Below are 21,986 nucleotides of genomic sequence, written 5' to 3'. Positions count from 1 at the left end.
TTTTTTGGTGGAAGGTAAGTTGAGAGTGGAGGATAGATGGAGAAAGAGGAAAGGGACAAAAGGTAGGGAGGTGCCTAGAGTGAACTCTTTAAATGAAAAGGAAAAGGAGAAGGAGTACAAGAAGAAGCTGAAGGAGGAGTGGGAGGGAGTGAAGGATAGAGTAGAGTTAGGAGTGGAGGAGGAATGGGGATGGTTCAAGGAGGGAGTCACAAAGTGTGCAAGGATGGTGTGTGGAACAAGAAGGACAGGAGGAAATAGAAGGAAAGGTAGTGAATGGTGGGATGAGGAAATAAAGAAGGTTGTAGAAGAGAAGAAGCGAGCTTTCACTGATTGGTTACAAAATAGGATGAGGGAGTCATATGAGAGGTACAAAGAAAAGAAAAGAGAAGTAAAGCAAAAGGTAAAGGAGGCAAAAAGGAGAGCAGATGTGAAATGGGGTAAGAGTATGACAGAAAATTTTGAAAGTAATAAAAAGATGTTTTGGAAAGAAATTAAGAGAGGAAGAGGAGGCGAATCAAGTAGAGAAGAAAAGGTAAAAGGTGCAGATGAAGAGATGATAATGGAAGAGAAGGCAGTAAGGGGAAGATGGGCAGAATATTTTAGGGAGTTGCTAAATGTGAAGTAGGATAGGGAGGGAAAGATAGCTGCAGTGGGAAATGATAAGAAAATGAGAGTGATGAGTGAGGAGAATGGAGAAATGAGGAAGGATGAAGTGAAGGCAGTTGTTAAGATGATGAAAGCAGGTAAGGCACCTGGTCTGGATGGATGCCATGAAGAATGTCTAAAAAAAGGAGGTACAATGATGGTGGACTGGTTGGTGAGGTTATGTAATGTTTGGGTAGAGTGCCGGAGGACTGGAGGAGTGCCTGTATAGTTTCACTTTACAAGGGAAAAGGGGACAAGTGTGAATGTAGTAGTTTCAGAGGGATTAGCTTGTTAAGTGTAGTTGGGAAGGCTTATGGGAGGATCTTGATTGAGAGGATTAGGAGAGGAACAGAGGGAGTAATTGATGAGGAACAGTGTGGATTTAGGACAGGTAGAGGTTGTGTAGATCAGATATTTGTGGTAAGACAAATATGTGAGAAAGCTATAGGAAAGGGGAAGGATGTTTTTTGGGCTTTTATGGACCTAGAAAAGGCTTACAATAGGGTAGACAGAAAGGCACTGTGGGAGGTTATGCAGATACACAGGATAGGAGGAAAGCTTCTGGGAGCTGTCAAGAGTTTTTATGATAGTAGAGCTTCTCAGGATAAGAAATGGAGAGAGTGGTTCGAGGTAAAGGTGGGACTTTGTCAAGGATGAGTTATGTCGCCCTGGCTCTTCAACTTATACATGGATGGGGTGGTGCGAGAGGTAAATGCAAGGGTAGTGGGTCAGGGATTGGAGATGGTTAAAGAAAATGGAGAAAAGTGGGAGGTGAGCCAGCTGTTGTTTGCTGACGACACTGCGCTTGTAGCAGGATCGGAGGAGGGACTGAGGAAGTTGGTGACATAGTTTGGGAGAGTATGTGATAGAAGAAAGCTAAAGATAAATGTGGGTAAAAGTAAGGTGATGAGATGTACAAGGAGTGAAAGTGGCAGTAGACTGGAAGTGAGCATTAAGGGAGAGCGACTGGAGGAATTGGATAGTTTTAGATACTTGGGTGCAAATGTGGCAGGAAAAGGTGGAGTCAAAGTGGAGGTAGAATGTAGATTGAGAGAAGCGAGTAAATGCCTTGGTGGATTGAGTGTGTAATGAGGAATAGACATTTGGGAATGGATGCTAAGAGGAGACTATATGAAGGAGTGATTGTGCCAACAGTACTGTATGGGGGAGAAACATGGAACATAAGAGAGGATGAGAGAAGGAGTTTGAATGTGTTTGAGATGAGGTGTCTGAGAAGTATGATGGGGGTTACTAGGCTAGATAGAGTGAGAAATGAGGAGGTGAGGAGAAGAACGGGGATGGAAAGGGAGCTGGGAGATAGGGTTGATGAAAGAGTATTAGGATGGTTTGGACACATGGAAAGAATGAGTGAGGAAAAACTAGTAAAAGAGTTATGGAAGGCAGATGTGGAGGGAGTGAACATGAGGGGAAGTCCTAGGATGAGATGGATGGATGGGGTGAAGGGGGCTTTGGAGAAGAGGGGAATGTCTGTTGAGGAAGGACGGGAGAGGACAGAAGACGGGTGAATGGAGAATGGTTGTATATGGATGATGATGTGATGTATGAGGTGGAATGGGGGGTGAGGTAGTATGTGTGAGCAAAATTTGATGGAGCCTGAAGGGATTTCTCCCCATCTCCTATTATGCAATGGGGGGACGGAGAGGGGAGGTCGCCGATTTAATGAAGCGGCCTTGCTGTGGATGTGCTGTGTCTTGCGACACTGCTTCTGACCCAGGGCAGTGGACAAGGTGCAGGGATGACCCATCATCCAGGAGGTGCTAAGATAAGAGGGATGGTGGAGAAGTGTGGAGTGTATTCAGGGGTGGAATGGGTGGGAGTGATTTTATGCCTTTTCCTTTTTGGCTACCCCCCTTGTAAGGGAGAAAAAGCCTTGGTATATGTATGTATGTATGTATGTACAGTAAAAGCCCTTGTATCCGGCACCAATGGGGCTGAAGACGTACCGGATACGAGAAAATGCCGGATACGGGAAGGGATATTTGAAAAATACATTTATTTACATTGTTATTTTACTTATTAGTAGATCTTCATTCACTTTAATAATAAACACATCCACATATCTATATATTGTAAATTCTATCAGTATAGAGTAAATCATATCAATATACATCAGTTATAATCATCACAGGATCACCAGTTGTCTTATTCATCATCTGATAATTTTACGACGGAGTTGTGAATGGCCGCGTTCAGTGTTGGGTGCATTCACCTCTACACTCGAATTTTCTTTCACTAAACTTTTTGTTCCAACTTTCATAAAATATATGATGTCTCTGCTTAGAATTTTTTCCTCTTTGTTTGTGCACTGTTCTGCAAATTCCACAAACACTGCTAGACCCTTCGCTGCATCCTTCCACGACACCTTTATCTCAGGGTCGTCTTCTTCACTATCTGCCTCTGTCGTTTTCGCGTGTTCATCGGGAAGTGATTGTAAAATTTCATCATCACTAAGTGAGAATATTGCTGCTCGGTCACTGTCCATATCTACACACGCTTGTATCACTTCGTCACCAATGCAAAGTTTAGCGCGACAACCCATTTTTCAATTCTTTCACCACCGATTCTTTCTTGGCAATGGAAAACCCTCAAATTTCTTATTCCCTTCCTGATCTTCAAACATTATTTTCGGATATGATTTGCTCCAACATCGCATTAAAGTTTGTTGTTTTTCATCCTCCCAAGCTAGCGATTCCATAAAAATAGCGCCTTCATTAAGCCCACGTTGGAATTCGGAAATGCTACCGTCCTCAAAATAAACTACTTTGCGCATAGAACTTTTCCGATAATTCATTTTAAAGTTTTGAATCACTCCTTGATCCATGGGCTGGATCACACTCGTTACGTTCGGCGGTAAATACACAACAGAAATGTTTCCATTGCTCAGTTCCTCAGCTGGTGGATGTGCTCTACTGTTGTCGAGTAGGAGAATAAATTTGCTGTCCTCTAGAAGTCTTTTCTTTTTCAAATTTCCTTTCACTGATGGGACAAGCACATGCTTGAGCCAATTCATGAATGTTTCTGAGTCCATCCATGCGTTATTTTGTGGGCGATAATCCACTGGCAAAGTATGTTAGATTTTTAAAACAACGTGGCTTCCGGTATTTTCCATTGACACACAATTTGACTTTATGAGTCCCTGCCATGTTCGTACACAGTAACATCGTCAGTCTATCCTTGCTTTGTTTGAACCTTTTGGTGGTTTCCTCTGCTTCACTGGTTAGTGTAGATGGCGGTAGACAGCGGTAGAGCAGGCCGGTCAGCGTTGTAGATCTGTTCCGGTTTCAGATCGTCTTCGGCAACCAATTTTGCAAATCTATGACAGAAAGGAGGAAAGAAAAGTTAAAAAATAAATATATATATAAATGCACTATGCATCCGTGTATGCGAGAGATAAATTGAGATATGAGATGCGAATCTTTACCATGAAGGCATAGGTTAATTAACGTACCTGTCTATAAACTCCTCTGCAAAAGATAAATCAGCAGATTTTGCTTCCCCAAACACATCAAGACGACGTATTCTATGGCGATTCTTGAATCTTTTAAGTCATCCATCTGAGAATTGGCACGATTCTCCAAATGACATCTTTTCAGCAAAATATTTGGCTTTCTCTTGCAGCGTTGGGCCTAATATAGCTGCACCTTCAGATATTTTAAGACAAAACCACTCGTACAACACTGTCCAGCATTTCCACACGTTTGTGTTGTAGAGTGTGGTGATTTTCTGCAGCTTCAGGCGTGTCACTCAACTTCGCAAACTCTCTTAGCTTTTTGGATTGGGCCTTGATATCGTAAATAGTAGACGACCAAATGCCGTATTCTTCCGTTAGTATTTTTCTATTTTCGCCTTTCTTCAATCTTCTGCATATGTCCACCTTTTGCTTAAGTGAAAGCTCCACACTTTCCTCTTCTCAACTTTGGGCATGATAAAATAGAGTTGGCTAACATGTGCACGGAGGTGGCTAACACGTGGCGGGAGAAGTGAATGGGACTGAGAAGCCCTGGTGGCGGCGAGAGCAACTACAACCACGCACAGGGATTTTAAACACATGCGGGAAATTTTAATTTATCTATTTTTTGTATACGTCTATCTTTATCACAATTTTTCGGTTTTCATGAAAAATATGCCGGTTATTTGAAGTGCCGGATATAAGCAGGCCGGATACGAGGGCTTTTACTGTATAATAGAATTTGGAAAAAGTAAAAAAAAAAAAAAAAAGAAAAAAAAAATATCAGGACAATATGAAATTTGTGCAAAGGAAGTAAAAAAAGTGGGAGTAATCATCACAAAGGATATATCTCCTGACAAACAGATAAACAATATTGTTTGTGAAACCTATAACTTGCTAAAATCAATATAAGTGGCTTCTACTTACTTGGATGAAGAAATGGTGAAGAAAATACCAGTCACCCTGATAAGGCCAAAATTGGAGCATGCAGCGACGCTATGGTCGCCCAGTACTAAAAAGAATATGGGGAAAATTGAGAGAATCCAGAGAGCAACTACGAAGATGGTCCCAACACTATCAAAACTGTCATATGAAGACAGATTGTCAAAACTTGAATTACCAACTCTAGAACAAAGAAGAGAAACAGGTGATTTGGTGATCATCTACAGAATTATGAAAGTTATAGAAATCCTGGATAAAGAAGACTTACTAAATTGGAATAAAAGAAACACAAGAGGACATGGAAGGAAACTCAAAAAGGATGGTTATAGAAGAGACCTGAAAAAGAACTTTCCCCACAAAGTAGTGGATGTATGGAACACACTAGACAAAACAATAGTGTGTGTGTGCAAAAAAAAATATATTAATTTAAGGACAAATTAGATATGGTGAGATACAGAGACAGGACACCATGAGCATAGCTCCCCTTCCCTTAAGATACAACTAGGTAAATAAATACACATACACAAAAGGTATCTAACCCTCTCATAAGAGAGGAAGCACCTTTCCCACACCCATCCCACACCTATCAATCACTTGCTTGTCTCCCAACTAGCCTAGCTCCATGTAGATAAAGGGCCTCCTTGCTCCTTGCCTAAGTTATAGGATAGTTATAGAAGAGATCTGAAAAAGAATAGTTTCCCATACAGAGTGGTGGATACTTGGAACAAATTGGATGAGGCAACAGTGTGTGCAAAAACTATACATGAATTCAAGAACAAACTTGATGCTGAAAGATACAAAGACTGGTCACTATGGGCATAGCTCCCTTCCCTTATAATACAACTAGGTAAATAAGTAATGTGGCGAGCCACAGCACGACCACAGTAGAACCCGGCAGCCTAAGCTGGGTTATCATCACAGCTCCATCTATGTGTTGACCCATCCTCCTTGCCGCCTTGTGCTTATACAGAAGATGAGGAGAAATTCCTCGAGGCAATGTCAGATTAAATTATTCTCAACCATTCTACACCAACACCTGTCTCTCCTTCTCCTTTCCCTGCTCAACAGACATTCCCCTTTTACTTAGGGCCTCTTTCCCCATATCCATCTACCTCATTCTTGATCTGGTAGACAGCCTTGATGTCCATGTCTTTTTATTATTTTCTTATATTTTTGTGATTGATGATTCTGTTTAGCATCAAGAATTCCCCATTACCCGGAGGCTAGGACTGTGCCCCTTACAGTGGACTTTGTAGTATGGAATTTAATGAACCATGCCCATGGTGATGGCAGGGTTTGAATTGTTGTCGCCTCAACCTCCACTGACAGGAGACCTTTTGGTCCATATCTAGGTCAGATGCAAAAAAAAAATCATTATAATAAAAAAATGAATAAATAAAAACTATAATAATGTAAATGATAAATAAAAGACATAAATGCATAGATATAGTTAAATGATAAAAAAAAACAGGTAAATAGTAATAGATTGACATATAACTAATAATAGATGAGAATCAAGCAAATAATGATACAGACAAATGATAACAAAACAAACAAATAATATAAGATAAATGATAATCATTACAGCATCTTTCTTAGGTGCTCATCTAAATGATTCTTAAAGCTTGGAACTGAGCTACATTGCACTGCCTCAGCAGGAAGTTTATTCCATTCATTAACTACACAGTTGGCGAAGTTGTTTCTACCCACTTCCAAATTAAATCTATTTCCAGACACTTTGAGATCATTGTTTCTTGTCTGATTCTCATTCAGTGTGAAAATTGTCATATTTGATGTCAGTTCCCATCAGAATATTAAAGACCTGTATCATGTCACCTCTGAGTTTGCGCATTTTTAGGGAAAATGGATTCATATGTTTTAGTCTATTTTCGTATGATTTATTTTTGATATTTGGAATCGGTTTTGTGGCTTGCCGTTGTACTTTTTCCAATCTGTCAATGTCTTTAATGAGATTCAGTGACCATATGGAAACAGCATATGCCAAATGTGGACGAACTAACGATTTATATAGCTTATTAGTGAGTGATGGACTTTTGAAGTCAAAAGATCATGCAATCAGACCTAGAATCTTATTTGCTTTCTCAGAGGCTGAAATGCACCGCTTGGATGATTTGAGATCATTATTGATAATTATGCTGAGATCTTTTTCACTATTCACTTTTGTTGACAAATTTCCAAATAACTTGTAATCGTGTGCATTACCTTGCATTTACTTGTGTTAAATGTTTCAGACCATTGCTGTAATTTATCTAAATCTTCTTAAATATCTAATTGGTTTAAGTGATCATTTGCCATTCCGCACAATTTTGTATCATCAGCAAATTTGGAAACAGTAGATTTTAGTCCATGGTCTGTATCATTTATATATACAATAGAAGTGGCCCAAGAATGGAACCCTTAGGAACTCCACTTGTAACATTTTTCTAGTGTAGGTTTAACCTACTTAGTGAGCAATCCCTTTTGTAAATTCTTTTATTGTCTTGCTAGTTTGGAATATAATTTCCATGATGCTAGCCTTAAGCTCAAGCTAGAGATGTAATATCACTTGTTGATAATGCAAGATCCTTCCTGAATGTAGTAGATTCTTTAGTCATCATAAGATTCCTAAATTTGATGCATTGCTTTTTTTAGTGTTGAAAAATGAAAAGATATTTTATGGAGTTCTATCTTGTGGGGAAGGGGAGCTAAGCTCATGGTGTCCCATTTTTGTATCTCTCCATATCCAGTTTGCTCTTAAAGTCTTGTATTGCTTTTGCACACACTTTTTTCATCCAGTGTGTTCCATACATCTACCACTCTGTGGGGAACGTTGTTCTTTTTCAGGTCCCTCATATAATTGTCCTTTTTAAGCTTCTTTCCATGTCCTCTTGTGTTTCTCCTATCCTAATTTAGCAAATTTTCTCTGTCAAGAACTCCCATGCCCTTCATAATTCAATAGATGGTCAACAAGTTGCCTTTCATTTGTGTGCACTTCGTAATTTGTAACAATATTTTTTTATTTTGAAAATATGTTGTTGCCACTGATGAGTGATTCTTTGAGAAGAAAGAATTTATAAGCATGAGGAAAATGTTTTACAGTTAGCTTTATAGAAATTATAGCTATGAACACATTACATCACTTCAGGCCACTGTAATGATGTGCCATTTCAGATGTTGGAAATTATGTTTCGACACTACCTGGGTGTAAGGTATATACAGATAGGGGCTCGCTGCTTCTTTCCACATGAACGTGATGAATTTGGACGCCATGCTGATCTCACAATGGGCAAACAAGGATTGGTTGGATTTTTTAGCTCACTTCGCCCAGCTGCATGGAAAGATGGATCAGTTCTTCTTAACATAGATGGTACGTTTATTGATACATTTGCCTATTTCTTTCTTATTTTTTCCATGTAGGGAGATGCTTAAACTGAACTGCTTAAATGAGAAAGAAAAGGAGGAGTACAAGAAGCTGAGAGAGGAGTGGGAGTGAAGTATAGAGTAGAACTAGTAGTGGAGGAGGAATGGGGATGGTTCAAGGAGGAAGTCACAAGGTGTGGTAAGATGGTGTGTTGGAACAAGGAGGGTGTGAAGAAATAGAAGGAAGGCTAATGAGTGGTGGGATGAGGAAGCACAGAAGGATGTAGAAGAGAGGCAAGCATTCACAGATTGGTTACAAAATAGTATGAGAGAATCACATGAGAGGTACAAAGAAAAGAGAAGTAAAGCATAAGATAAAGGAGGCAAAGAGGAGAGCAGATGTGAAATGGGGTAAGAGTGACAGAAAATTTTGAAAGTAATAAAAAGTTTTGGTAAGAAATTGAGATGTACAGGAGGTGAATCAAGTAGAGAAGAAAAGGTAAAAGATGCAGATGGAGAGATAGTAATGGAAGAGATGGCAGTGAGAGGAAGGTGGGCAGAGTATTTTAGGGAGTTGCTAAATGTGAAGGAGGATAGGGAGGGAAAGGTGGTTGCAGTGGGAAGCGCTAAGAAAATGAGTGATGAGTGAGGAAAACGGAGGAGAAATAAGGAAGGATGAAGTGAAAGCAGCTGTTAAGGTGATGAGAGCAGGTAAGGCACCTGGTCTGGATGGATGCCATGCAGAATGTCTGAAGAAAGGAGGTACACTGATGGTGGACTGGCTGGTGAGGTTATTTAATGTTTGTTTAAGAGAGGGGGTAGAGTGCTGGAGGACTGGAGGAGTGCCTGTATAGTTCCATTTTACAAGGGAAAGGGGGACAAGTGTGAGTGTATTAGTTTCAGAGGGATCAGTTTGTTGAGTGTAGTTGAGAAGGCTTAGCGGGAGGGTCTTGATTGAGAGAATTAGGAGAGGAACAGAGGGAGTAATTGGTGAGGAACAGTGTGGTTTTAGTACAGGTAGGGGTTGTGTAGATCAGATCTTTGTGGTAAGACAGATATGTGAGAAAGCTATAGGAAAAGGTAAGGATGTTTTTTTTTGGCTTTTATGGATCTGGATAAGGCTAACGACAGGGTAGACAGGAAGGCACAGTGATAGGCACTGCAGATATATGGGATAGGAGGAAAGCTGTTAAAAGCAGCCAGGAGTTTTTACGAGAGTAGTAGAGCTTGTGTTAGGATTAGAAATGGAGAGAGTGAATAGTTTGAGGTAAAAGGCACAGATGAACAGATGTTAACAGAATAGAAGCGGAAAGGGTAAGATGGGTAGATTATTTTGGAGAACTGTTAAATGTGGAGGAGGATAGGGAGGAATTAGTAAAAAGGAGTGGGAGGCGCTAAGAAAATGACAGTAATTGTAGAGGAAAATTGAGGAGAAATAAGAAAAAAGGTATAAGAAGTTTTGAAAATGATGAGAGCAGGGAAAGCACCTGGGTTAGATAGGTGTCAAATAGATTGTCAGTAGAAGGGTGGTACAGTAATAGTGGTCAATGTAGTGGTACTAGGAGACCTTAATGCTAGGGTAGGAAATGAACCAATAGACAGAGTGGTTAGGAAGTGTGGAGTTCATGGTGATGTGTTTAGAGAGTTAATCATAGTTACCGTATTTTTCAGACCATAAGGCGCGGGCAAAATCATTAAAATCAGCCAAAATCGGGTGGTGCGCCTTATTGTGCGGTGTGCCTTATGTGTGGCTTTAAGGGGGTTAACTCTCATTTCGGTGAAAAATACTCGATTTTGTCAAACTTCGTGTGTGGACTGGTGTGGTGTCCCTGAACACTGCGGGACTGGTTTCCAGACATATAACGCCACCCTTCTCAAGTAATGGTGGGTTTAAAGGGCAAGAGATTTAAAGGTCCGCCCGTCAGCCACGCCCCTTTCTTTGCTATGGTTTGTTTTCCTTGTATTTTGTTTTTTTGTTTTTGAGAATTTTATACTCTGATATTGTTGTACGATAGGTTAGGCAGCAGTCACCACACTCAGTGCGATCGAAAAAGGGTTCAGCTTATGCGTGCGTAATTTCTCCCCGTGCTATCCTGTTTTATACATTTCTTGTTTATAAATTCACTACTCCATAACTAAATATGTCAGATGTGATAGTTGCCGAAGTATTTTGCTCCATTCTGAACCTGAGAAGTGCAAGAATACTCACCTTAGCAAAGGGATTGTAATGCATGTGTACCATTCATTATGTGAAGGATATGGAAGGTTAGGATTGTCACGATTCTCAGCTGGCATGGGTACAAAAGAAATGTAATGAACATCTGCTGCTTACTTCCCAGAAATGGTCAAAGAATTATGTAAGTAGATATGTGCATTTGATACTCTTTGGAGGCACTTTTATGGAGTAGTGAATATATAAACATAAAAATGCTATTTTCTCAAAACGTTTTTTCGCACAAAAGTAACTATAACTTTTTGTGTAAATAAGCAATTTTGATCATTCTTGTTGGAAAATGATCGTGATACTTATATCTAACAATATTAGTAAATTCATTCTTAACCTACTTGATATATATTTTTGACAATTTTTTAAAGTTGTGATTTTATGTTTTTTTTTTTTATAATTTGCTGTAAGGCTGACTTTCTTTTTCACTTATAATTACGAGTATACTAGTTTAGGTACATCTGGATGTCTACTAACTGTACACCAAAGGAAATCATTATTCTCCTCATACTTTTGGAAAAATAAACGTTATTTCAAAAATAACTCAAAATTGCAAGTAAATCGTCTGTTGTGTAAAAATTTCTTAATGGATTTCAATGAAATTTCTGTCACAGATGCATCCCATTTCCCTGCACATTGTGTTAAATTTCCATTGTCTTACATAAAAAGATAAGGTTGGGAGGACCAGAAATGCATAATCCGATCGAGCGAATCACCGAAATGAGAGTCAACCCCCTTAATGCAAAAAAATGCCTCGGATAGTGACGTACTATTTTGACACGTTTCGTAGCTAGCCTGCCGACGGCGACAGTGCATAGGCTTAACAAAAGTTACAACCAATTTATAACCAAGGTGTATGTATCTTGACAAGAAAATTGCAAAAACTTCGACAGTTTTCGAGTTCATGCCATTTTGTCCCAGGAAATCGGGCCGAAACGTGCGGTCTGAATAATCGCCGATCAAGCGTAAACAATGACGGTTTTTACTGACAGGCACAATTTTATACAAGAATTTAGCTTATGGTTACATTATTTGACCTATTTTCTTTAGGATCTGTGATTTCCATGTAATTTGATCAAAGAATTACGAATACCATCAAATTACATGAAAATCACACAATTTAAAGAACATAGTTGAAATAATTCAACTATATGCAATCTATTACACTAATAACACAATAGTAGCAAACTTAATAGTGTAGCTTGATCCATACCACCAGTGATCATAGATAGCGGGCAGGACGAATCGTAGCTGTGGTCCGTAATATTACGGAGGATAAAAACGTAACTTCTCTTTGATCATATTACATGAAAATCACACATTTTAAAGAAAATAGTTCAAATAATTCAACTATAAGTCTATTACACTAATAACATAATAGTAAGAAACTTAATAGAGTGAAGTTTGATCCATACCACCAGTGATCATAGATAAGATGGCGGGATGGACGTTGATGTTGTTGTTATCCGATAATCCGACCAGATAAAAAAAAAAATAATAATTAGTACCACCGATTTTCAGGTCTTCCGTAACACGCTGCCTTTATTTTGGTATTACAATAATCCGCGAGACTAGTAGTTTTCATTCATTTTGGTCAGTTGCCAATACACTGAATTTATTTAGCTCATTTTTTACGCTGAAACATAAACCAATTTTCGATTTACTGCTGAATGCAAGCCGCCATGTTTATCTTATGTTTTTATGTACCGACATGCAACTAATGATGTAATTGTTTGAAATTTACTACAATCGTAGTAAATACACTCGCATAACATTTGTATGAATGAAATTTCCTGCAGTATGTAAATTTGGCCGTTAGTGTGTACATGGATGGGGTGGTGCAGGTGGTAAATGTGAAGGTAATGGGCAGGAGACTGGAGAGAAGTGGGAGATGAGCCAGTTGTTGTTTGCTGATGACACTGCTTGGTCAGAGGAGGAATTAAGAGAGTGGTGGAGTATGGGAGGGTATGTGATAGGAGAAAGTTGAAGGTAAATGGGTAAAAGTAAGGTGATGAGATGTACAAGGAGAAAGGGTGGGAGTGAGTTGGAAGAAAGTCTTAAAGGAAAGAGGCTGGAGGAAGTGGATAGCTTTAGGTATTTGGGGTCACATATGGCAGGAAAGGGAGTGGTGGTGGAAGTAAATTTAGACTGAGAGAAGCAAATGAATGCCATTGGGAATTAAAAAGTGTAATGAGAAATAGGCATTTGTGAATAGATGCAAAAGAAGAATGAAGGGGTGGTTGTGCCGATGGCACTGTATGGGGCAGGAACATGGAATTTGAGAGAGGTAGAGAGGAAAAATTTAAATGTGTTTGAGATGAAATGTCTGAGAAGTATGGTAGGGGTTGCAAGGTTAGGCAGAATGAGGAACAAGGTGAAGAGGAGGGCTGGTTTGGACACATGGAAAGAATGAATGAAGAAAGATTAGTAAAAGAGGAGGCAGAGGTAGAGGGAGTGAACTTGAGGGGATGACCGAAGATGAGATGGATGGATGGGATGAAGGGGGCGTTGGGAAGGAGGGGAATATCTGTTGATCAAGGAAGGGAGATGGCAAGAGAGAGGGGTGGGTGGAGAATGGCTTTGTATAGATGATACTGTGATGCAGAGAAGGGAAGGGATAAGGGGGGGGTAGGGAGTGTTTATGTATGAATGATATTTTTATGCAGTCTGAATGGATTTCTACCTATCTTCATTTTTTTCTGCATGAGGGTATAGAGGGAGGGGGTTGTCAATTAACCTCTTCACTCCAGGGCACATCGCATGATAAAAAACAGTCAGTGCTCAATCGTTTGTTCTCTTTCACCCGTAAATTTTGATAACCATAGAAAATACGATGAAGCCAGTTTAGAGAGAATGAAGCTTACGTAGGTACGACTACAATAAATATAATCAAAAGGCCTAAGTCAGCATCATCGCGTACCCACTTGCTCCTCATGATGCCTACGTGTGCGGCACCGTATGGAAGTGGTTAAGTGAACTGGTCTTGCTGTGTGTTGCTGCATGGCTTCTGACCTGAGGCAGTGAGCCAAGATGAGAGGAAGAAAGGGTGGTGGATGGGAGTGAAATGGGTGGGAGTGGATACTTGCATTTTGACTTGGCTACCTCCCTTATAAAGGGGAAAAAGCCTTGGGTATAGATGGGTTCCTGTGAGATGTCGTAACAAGATGTAAACTAAGTGTGTGCCCGTCCATGTAGTCAAGAAATCTCTTGTTTACATTTATTGTTGGTGTTTCGAAAACATATATATAACTCACACACCAGTTTGAAGACTTGTTTTCACAGAATATACAGTACTGTTGCTTCAAATATACTGTGAACATGTGCAGTTGGGGAAAAGAACAAATTGCCATTTTATAAGATGCCGAAAGGATTGTCACCAATCAAAAAGCGAAGAAGACACAATTGGATAAGAGCACTCGGACCCGAAGATTGAAAAACATAGAGTGAAGACCAGATATCAAATGTGTTCATCTATAGGGAATGTTATATTTCAGGTTTGCCACTATTATAAACTTGTGAATCAATTATTGCATACAGGCTGATCATTTGTGATGAAACAGATAGTGGTTATGTGGCTGAAAATAAAACTTGAAGTGTCATCCCTCCAGTCATCTATACTATTAGATTATTATTTCTATACATAATATACTATTATTTCAATAAATTGTTAAGAAAAATTGGGTCAATTGTAGAATTACCCCCCACACACACTGATCAGCCTGTCCACCCCAGCTACACTCGGTTGTAGAATTTCCCCCAACACTGATCAACTGTAGACTCTCCACCCTAACATAGGTCAAGTTAGGTCAGGTTAGGTTAGGTAAGGTTATCAAGAGCCATAATCAACTATAGAATATTTGGTTTGTAATACCTAACCTAATTTATACACAGTTGATTATGGCTTGTGATACATAACCACACCTAATCTAACCCAGCCTATGTTAGGGTGGAGAGTACAGTTAATCAGTGGTGGGGAAAATTCTACAATTGACCCAATTTTTCTTTGTGATTTGTCAAAATAATTGTATGTTATGTAGAGAAATAATCATCTAGTAGTATAGATAACTAGAGGGACAGCAGTTAAAGATTTACTTAAAGCCACATAATCACTAGCTGATTTATCACAGATGCACCATCAGCTGTGTGCCGTGATTGATTCAGAGTAAGTTTATGTACATACATGTACCAAAGGCTTTTTCCCCCTTACACGGGAGGTAGCCAAAAAAGAAAAAGGCATAGAAATCACTCCCACCCATTTCATTTCCCATATATTCCACTCCCCTCCACCCTCCTCCCTCACTCCTATCTTAGCACCTCCTGGATGATGGGTCATCCCTGCATCCCATCCACTGCCCTGGGTCAGAAGCAGTGTTGCAAGACACAGCACATCTACAGCAAGGGCGCTTCATAAATTCGCCCCCCCCCCCTCTCCGTCCCCTCGTGCAGAAAAGGAAAAGACTGGGAGAAATCCCTTCGGGCTGCATCAAATTTTTTCTCATACATATTTCCTCACCCTCTATCCCCCACCCACTCCCCCTCATGCATCACAGCCTCATCAATACACAACCCTTCTCCATTCACCCCTATCTTCTGTCCTCTCCTGTCCTTCCTCTACTGACATTCCTCTCTTTTGTAAAGCCCCTTTCACCCCATCCATCCATCTCATCCTAGGATGCCCCCTCATATTCACTCCTTCCACCTCTGCCTTTCCACACTTCTTTTACTAATCTTTCTTCACTCATTCTTTCCATGTGTCCAAACCATCCTAATACTCTTTAATCAACCCTATTTCCCAGCTCCCTTTCCACCTCTGTTCTCCTCCTCACCTCCTCATTTCTCACTCTATCTAGCCTAGTAACCCCTATCATGCTTCTCAGACATTTCATCTCAAACACATTCAAACTCCTTCTCTCTTCCTCTTTCATGTTCCATGTTTCTGCCCTGTACATTACTGTTGGCACAATCACTCCTTCATATAACCTCCTCTTAGCATCCATTCCTAGATGTCTATTTCTCATTACACTTTTTAATCCACCAAGGCATTTACTCGCTTCTCTCAGTCTACATTCTACCTCAACCTCCAATCTTCCCTTTCCTGTCACATTCGCACCCAAGTATCAGAAACTATCCACTTCCTCTAGTTCCTCACCCTCTAGTTCCTCAGCCTACTGTCATTCTCTCCCCTTGTACAAACTTGAAATGAAATGTTCCCTGCCAATGAAAGCATTAGATATCTGGTAGAGCTAGGAGTGGAGGAGGAATGGGGATGGTTCAAGGAGGGGGTCACAAAGTGTGCAAAGGTTTGTGGAACAAGAAGGACAGGAGGAAATAGAAGGAAGGTTAGTGAATGGTGGGATGAAGAAACAAAGAAGGTTGTAGAAGAGGTGAGTTTTCACAGATTGGTTACAAAATAGGACGAGGGAAGCATATGAGAGGTACAGAGTAAAGAAAAGAGAAGTGAAGCACAAGATAAAAGAGGCAAAGAGGAGAGCAGATGTGAAATGGGGTAAGAGTATAACAGAAAATTTTGAAAGTAATAAAAAGATGTTTTGGAAAGAAATTAAGAGAGGAAGAGGAGGCGAATCAAGTAGAGAAGAAAAGGTAAAAGGTGCAAATGGAGAGATGATAATGGAAGAGAAGGCAGTAAGGGGAAAATGGGCCGAGTATTTTAGGGAGTTGCTAAATGTGAAGGAGGACAGGGAGGGAAAGATAGCTGCAGTGGGAAGTGCTAAGAAAATGACCGTGATGAGTGAGGAAAATGGAGGAGAAATAAGGAAGGATGAAGTGAAGGCAGTTGTTAAGGTGATGAGAGCAGGTAAGGCACCTGGTTTGGATGGATGCCATGCAGAATGTCTTATAAAAAAAAAAAGGAGGTACAGTGATGGTGGACTGGCTGGTGAGGTTATTAATGTTTGCTGGAGAGAGGGTAGAGTGCCGGAGGACTGGAGGAGTGCCTGTATAGTTCCACTTTACAAGGGAAAAGGGGACAAGTGTGAGCGTAGTAGCTTCAGAGGGATTAGCCTGTTAAGTGTACAGGGTCTAACAGATAAATCCGTACAACTTCTTATCACATGTTTTAAGATTAATATCTCGGGTTATAATAAACAGAGAGTTATGAAATTTTCAGTATATTTAGAAAAGGCAATAAGAACAATGATTTCATTCAATGTAACTACCTTCAGCTGTTATGACGCTTTCAACGCGTTTACAAATCTTGGATACAGCGTTGATGATCTCAGACTTTGATAATGAACCCACAGCCTTCTTGATGTCTGTCTTCAGGGATGTTATACTTCTGTGTGGCTTGTCACATGCCTTGGCCTCAATTCGCGCCCAAAAATAATAATCTAAAGGGTTTAGGTCTGGTGAATTTGAGGGCCACAACTCTTTGTTCCAGAACTGCACATTTGACCCTTCGAGAAGGTTGGTGGTCCTCTTCGCTGTGTGGGCTGGAGCCGAGTCTTGTTGGAAGACAAACTGGTTGCCACTAGCCTTATCTTTCATCCAGGGTATTATTTTCTCTTCTAGAACTTTGCAATAGACAACGGCATTGACTTTCTCCTTGTTGTTGAAGAAGTGAGTGAAGACGTCCCCCTCAGTTGACACCACACAGAGCACCATGACACTTGCTGGTTTCTTCGTCGTTGTCTTGTGTTGAACCTCTGAGGATGAGGAGGCTATCCAGCGATCATTCCGCTTATTGAAAGTCGCATCAACCGTGAAAATCTTCTCGTCGGAAAAAAACTTGATGACTGAGCCATTCGACTTCATCCAGTTCAACAGCTTTTGGCACCTGGTCAAGCGGATTCCTTTCATTTTTTGTGTCAAAAGATGTCTTTTTCCTTGTGAGAATGAGGTTAATCCCAATTTCTTTAATGCTCTGTGAATTGTCATTGTGTTGACACCTCTCTTCTTTGCCAATGTCGATAATGGTAAGGCTGGATTTGCATTGACACTTCTCTTGAGACCAGCTAAAAAGCGAGGTGTTAGAATTCTGCCCCTTCTGGGCTTGTGAGCAGCTCGTTGGTCTTCGCCGGTCTCATCAAAACGTTTACAAACATCGTAAACAGTTTGTCTGGAGTATTTTAGTATCCTTATTATGGCGCTAGGAGTGTGACCCGCGCGACGAAGTTCGCATATGGCTGAACGTTTGGCTTGTTCCATTGCTTAATGTTTATTGCACCGGTGCTAGTATACAACTGGCTAAATTATTAGACAAATGGAAGTATCTGGAAACAATCAGAATTGCCATATGTTACTTTTTAAGTGCTTAAAACCTCTTCAAAATTTGTACGGATTTATCTGTTAGACCCTGTAGTTGGGAAGGCTTATGGGAGGATCTTGATTGAGAGGATTAGGAGAGGAACAGAGGGAGTAATTGGTGAGGAACAGTGTGGATTTAGGGCAGGTAGAGGTTGTGTAGATCAGATTTTTGTGGTAAGACATATGTGAGAAAGCTATAGGAAAAGGTAATGATGTTTTTTTGGCTTTTATGGATCTGGAAAAGGCTTATGACAGGGTAGATAGGAGGAAAGCTTCTAGGAGCTGTCAAGAGTTTTTACGAGAGTAGTAGATCATGTGTCAGGATTAGAAATGGAGAGTGTGAGTGGTTCAAAGTAAAGGTGGGACTTCATCAGTGATATGTTATGTTGCCTTGGCTGTTCAACTTATACATGGATGGGGTGGTGTGAGAGGTAAAGGCAAGGGTAGTGGGACAGGGATTGGAGATGGTTAAAGAAAATGGAGAAAAGTGGGAGGTGAGCCAGTTGTTGTTTGCGGACGACACTGCACTTGTAGCAGGATCAGAGAAGGGATTGAGGAAATTGGTGACAGAGTTTGGGAGAGTGTGTGAAAGAAGAAAGTTGAAGATAAATATGGGTAAAAGTAAGGTGATGAGATATACAAGGGGTGAAAGTGGCAGCAGACTGGAAGTGAGCATTAAGGGAGTGACTGGAGGAAGTGGATAGTTTTAGATAATTGGGTGTGGATGTGGCAGGAAAAGGTGGAGTGAAGGTGGAGGTAGAATGTAGATTGAGAGAAGCGAGTAAATGCCTTGGTGGATTTAAAAGTGTAATGAGGAAGAAACATTTGGGAATGGAGGCTAGGAGGAGACTGTATGAAGGAGTGATTGTGCCAACAGCACTGCATGGGCAGAAACATGGAACATAAGAGAGGAAGAGAGAAAGAGTTTGAATGTGTTTGAGATGAGGTGTCTGAGAAGTATTATGGGGGTTACTAGGCTAGATAGAGTGAGAAATGAGGAGGTGAGGAGGAGAACAGGTGGAAAGGGAGTTGGGAGATAGGGTTGATGAAAGAGTATTAGGATGGTTGGACACATGGAAAGAATGAGTGAAGAAAGACTAGTAAAAGAGGTATTGAAGGCAGATGTGGAGGGAGTGAACTTGAGGGGGCATCCTAGGATGAGATGGATGGATGGGGTGAATGGGGCTTTGGAGAAGAAGGGAATGTCTGTTGAGGAAGGACGGGAGAGGACAGAAGACGGGTGAATGGAGAATGGTTGTATATGGATGATGTTGTGATGCATGAGGTGAAATGGGTGGGGGGATGGAGGGTGAGGTAGTATGTGTGAGCAAAATTTGACACAGCCCAAAGGGATTTCTCCCCGTCCTCTCCTTTTCTGCATGGGGGGACGGAGAGGGGGGGTCGCCAATTTAATGAAGCGGCCTTGCTGTGGATGTCCTCTGACCCAGGGCAGTGGACAAGGTACGGGGATGACCAGTCATTCAGGAGGTGCCAAGATATGAGGGAGGGTGGAGGGGAATGGAGTGTATTTAGGGAAGGAATAGGTGGGAATGGTTTTTATGGCTTTTTCTTTTTGGCTACCCCCCTTGTAAGGAGGAAAAAGCCTTGGTATATGTATGGATGTATGCTTTCCAATCTTTGCGTCTGATTGCTGTCATCCAATCTTGTCTTCTTCGCTTTTTGAATGGCACTCATCCTCTCAGCATCTTATAGAATGGCAATTCCTTCATTTCTCCAGTTTTCCTATACTTGCGCTCAACTACACATGTTCACGGAATATTTGAAGCACACAAAACTGGTGTGTGAGCTGTGTATATGCCTTCGTGGCATGAACAATAAATGTAAACCAAATTTCTTGACTACATGGATGCATACACACCTTCTTTACATTTTGTAATGATGACACACAGGAATCCATCTATATGCATAGGTATATACATAGTAGATCCTATTAGAATTAGAAATGGAGAGAGCAAGTGGTTTGAGGAAGAGGTGGGGCTGTATCGGGGATGTGTCTTATCACCATGGCTGTGCAATGTGTACATGGATGGGATGGGGTGGTGTGGGAGGTGAATGCAGGGGACTGAAGATGGTTAAAGAAAATGAAGAAAAATTTAAGGTGAGCAGTTGCTGTTTGCTGAAGACATTGTGCTTGTGGCAGGGTCAGAGGGGGGGATTAAGGCAGTGACAGAGTTTGGGAAGGTATGCAATAAGAGAAAAGTGATGAGATGTACAATGGCAGAGAGTTGGAAGTAAGTCTTTTAGGAGAGAGGCTGGAGGAAAGTGTTAAATATTTGTAGTCATGTGTGACAGGAAAGGGAGTAGTGGAGGTGGAGGTAAATTGTAGATTGAGATAAGCAATGCCTTGGGGAATTAAAAAGTATCATGAGAATTGATGCAAAGAGGAGATTATATGAAGGGGTGATTGTGCCACTGACACTGTATAGGGAGATTTGGAATGTAAGAGATGTAGCATAGAAGTTTAAATGTGTTGGATGTGACATGTGTGAGAAGTATGGTAGGGGTTACAAGGTCTGATAGAATGAGAATTGAGGAGGAGATGTAGGGTGGAAAAGGAGATGGCAGATAGGGCTGATGAAAGAGTATTGGGGTGGTTTGGACACATGGAAAGAATGAGTGAAGAAAGATTAGTAAAAGTGGTGTGGAAAGCTGAGGTGGATGGAGTGAACTTGAGGGGACACCAGGGATGAGACAGATGGATGGGGTGAAAGGGGCATTGAGAAAGAGGGGAATGTCTGATGAGCAAGGAAGGGAGAAGGCAGGAGGTAGGGGTGAGTGGAGAATGACTGTGTATAGATGATTCTGTGATGCAAGAATGGGATGGGGCAGGGAATGGTGGGAGTAAGGAGTGGTTTGTGTGAATGATATTTTGATGCAGCCCGAAGGGATTTCTCCCTGTCTTCTCTATTTCCCTCATGGTGGGGGGGTGGTGGGTGTCACCGATTAAGTGAGGCATCCTTGCTGTGGATGTACTGTGTCTTGGTGCATTGTTTCTGACCCAGGGCAGTGGGCAGGATACAGGGATGACCCTTTGTCCACAAGGGGCTTAGATAAGAGGGAAGAGATGATGGTGGATGGGAGTGGGGTACATGCCTTTTGACTTGAGTACTTTCCTTATAAGAATGAGAAAGTCTTTGGTTAATAGATAGGCCACTCCCATTATAAGAGGGAAAGGGCCTTTTGGTATGTATGTTTTTATTTATTTATTCACTTTTTCCAGTATCACACACAGCATTCTACAAGGAACAGGATGTATTGGACTTTGTGAAAGAAATTTTACAAGTAAGGGATGAAGAATTAAGGCATCCCCTTCAAGATTACCATATGAAGAGATTGAATAAAGAAATCAAAGGTATTAAGGTAAGCATATTTTCATTGTGACTATTTTTGTGGGGTGCCAAGATAAGAGGGAGGGTGGAGGGGAGTGGAGTGTATTTAGGGATGGAATGGGTGGGAATGGTTTTTGTGCCTTTTTCTTTTTGGCTACCCCCCTTGTAAGGGGGAGGGGGCCTTTGGTATATGTATGTATTTTTATGGGGTTAATAGAATACATGAAGGTTTTATCATCTTGTGATACCATTGCATTTTGAGTCCTCATTTTGTTAACAAAGAAAGAAGGTTAAATGCATTTGAGATAAAGTGTGAAGTATGGTGGGGTGACAAGGTCGGATAGGGTGATGAGTGAGGAGGTGAGGAGGAAAGTGGGAGTGCAGAAGGAGCTGGCAGATAGGGCTGATGAAAGATTAATGGGATGGCTTGGGCACATGGGAAGAATGTGGAAAGCAGAGTGGAGTGAGTTGACTTATGGGGCGACCAAGGATGAGGTGGATTTTGTGAATGGGGCATTGAGCAAGAGGGGAATGTCTGTTGAGCATGGAATGGAGAAGGCAGGGGATAAGTGTGAGTGGAGAATGGTTGTGTATGGATGATATGCAGATGCACCACAAAGGGCACTCCTCTTTGCTATTTTCCACATGAGGGGACAAAGAGGGAGGGTTGCCATGTAAGTGAAGCTGCCCTGCTGAAGATGTGCTTCGTCTTGCTGCATAGTTTCTGATGCAG

At 41.0% G+C, this 21,986-nt stretch overlaps 1 protein-coding gene across 1 annotated transcript in view; it reads left to right on the top strand.

Annotated features, from left to right (window-relative positions):
• The window catches only part of LOC143030931 (protein argonaute-2-like), a 238,563-nt gene that overhangs the window by 68,019 nt on the left and 148,558 nt on the right, over nt 1–21,986 (top strand). Inside the window, exons 5-6 of the mRNA XM_076194202.1 lie at nt 8,228–8,423; nt 21,145–21,284. Coding sequence (XP_076050317.1) covers nt 8,228–8,423; nt 21,145–21,284 — 336 coding nt within the window. The remainder of the gene's footprint in view (nt 1–8,227; nt 8,424–21,144; nt 21,285–21,986) is intronic.

The sequence above is a fragment of the Oratosquilla oratoria genome, chromosome 12 (genome assembly GCF_046742065.1).
Source record: "Oratosquilla oratoria isolate Oo_2021 chromosome 12, ASM4674206v1, whole genome shotgun sequence".
Lineage (NCBI taxonomy): Eukaryota > Metazoa > Arthropoda > Malacostraca > Stomatopoda > Squillidae > Oratosquilla > Oratosquilla oratoria.
Note: the sequence above shows the minus strand (reverse complement) of the source record. Positions and strands in the feature narration are given on the sequence as shown.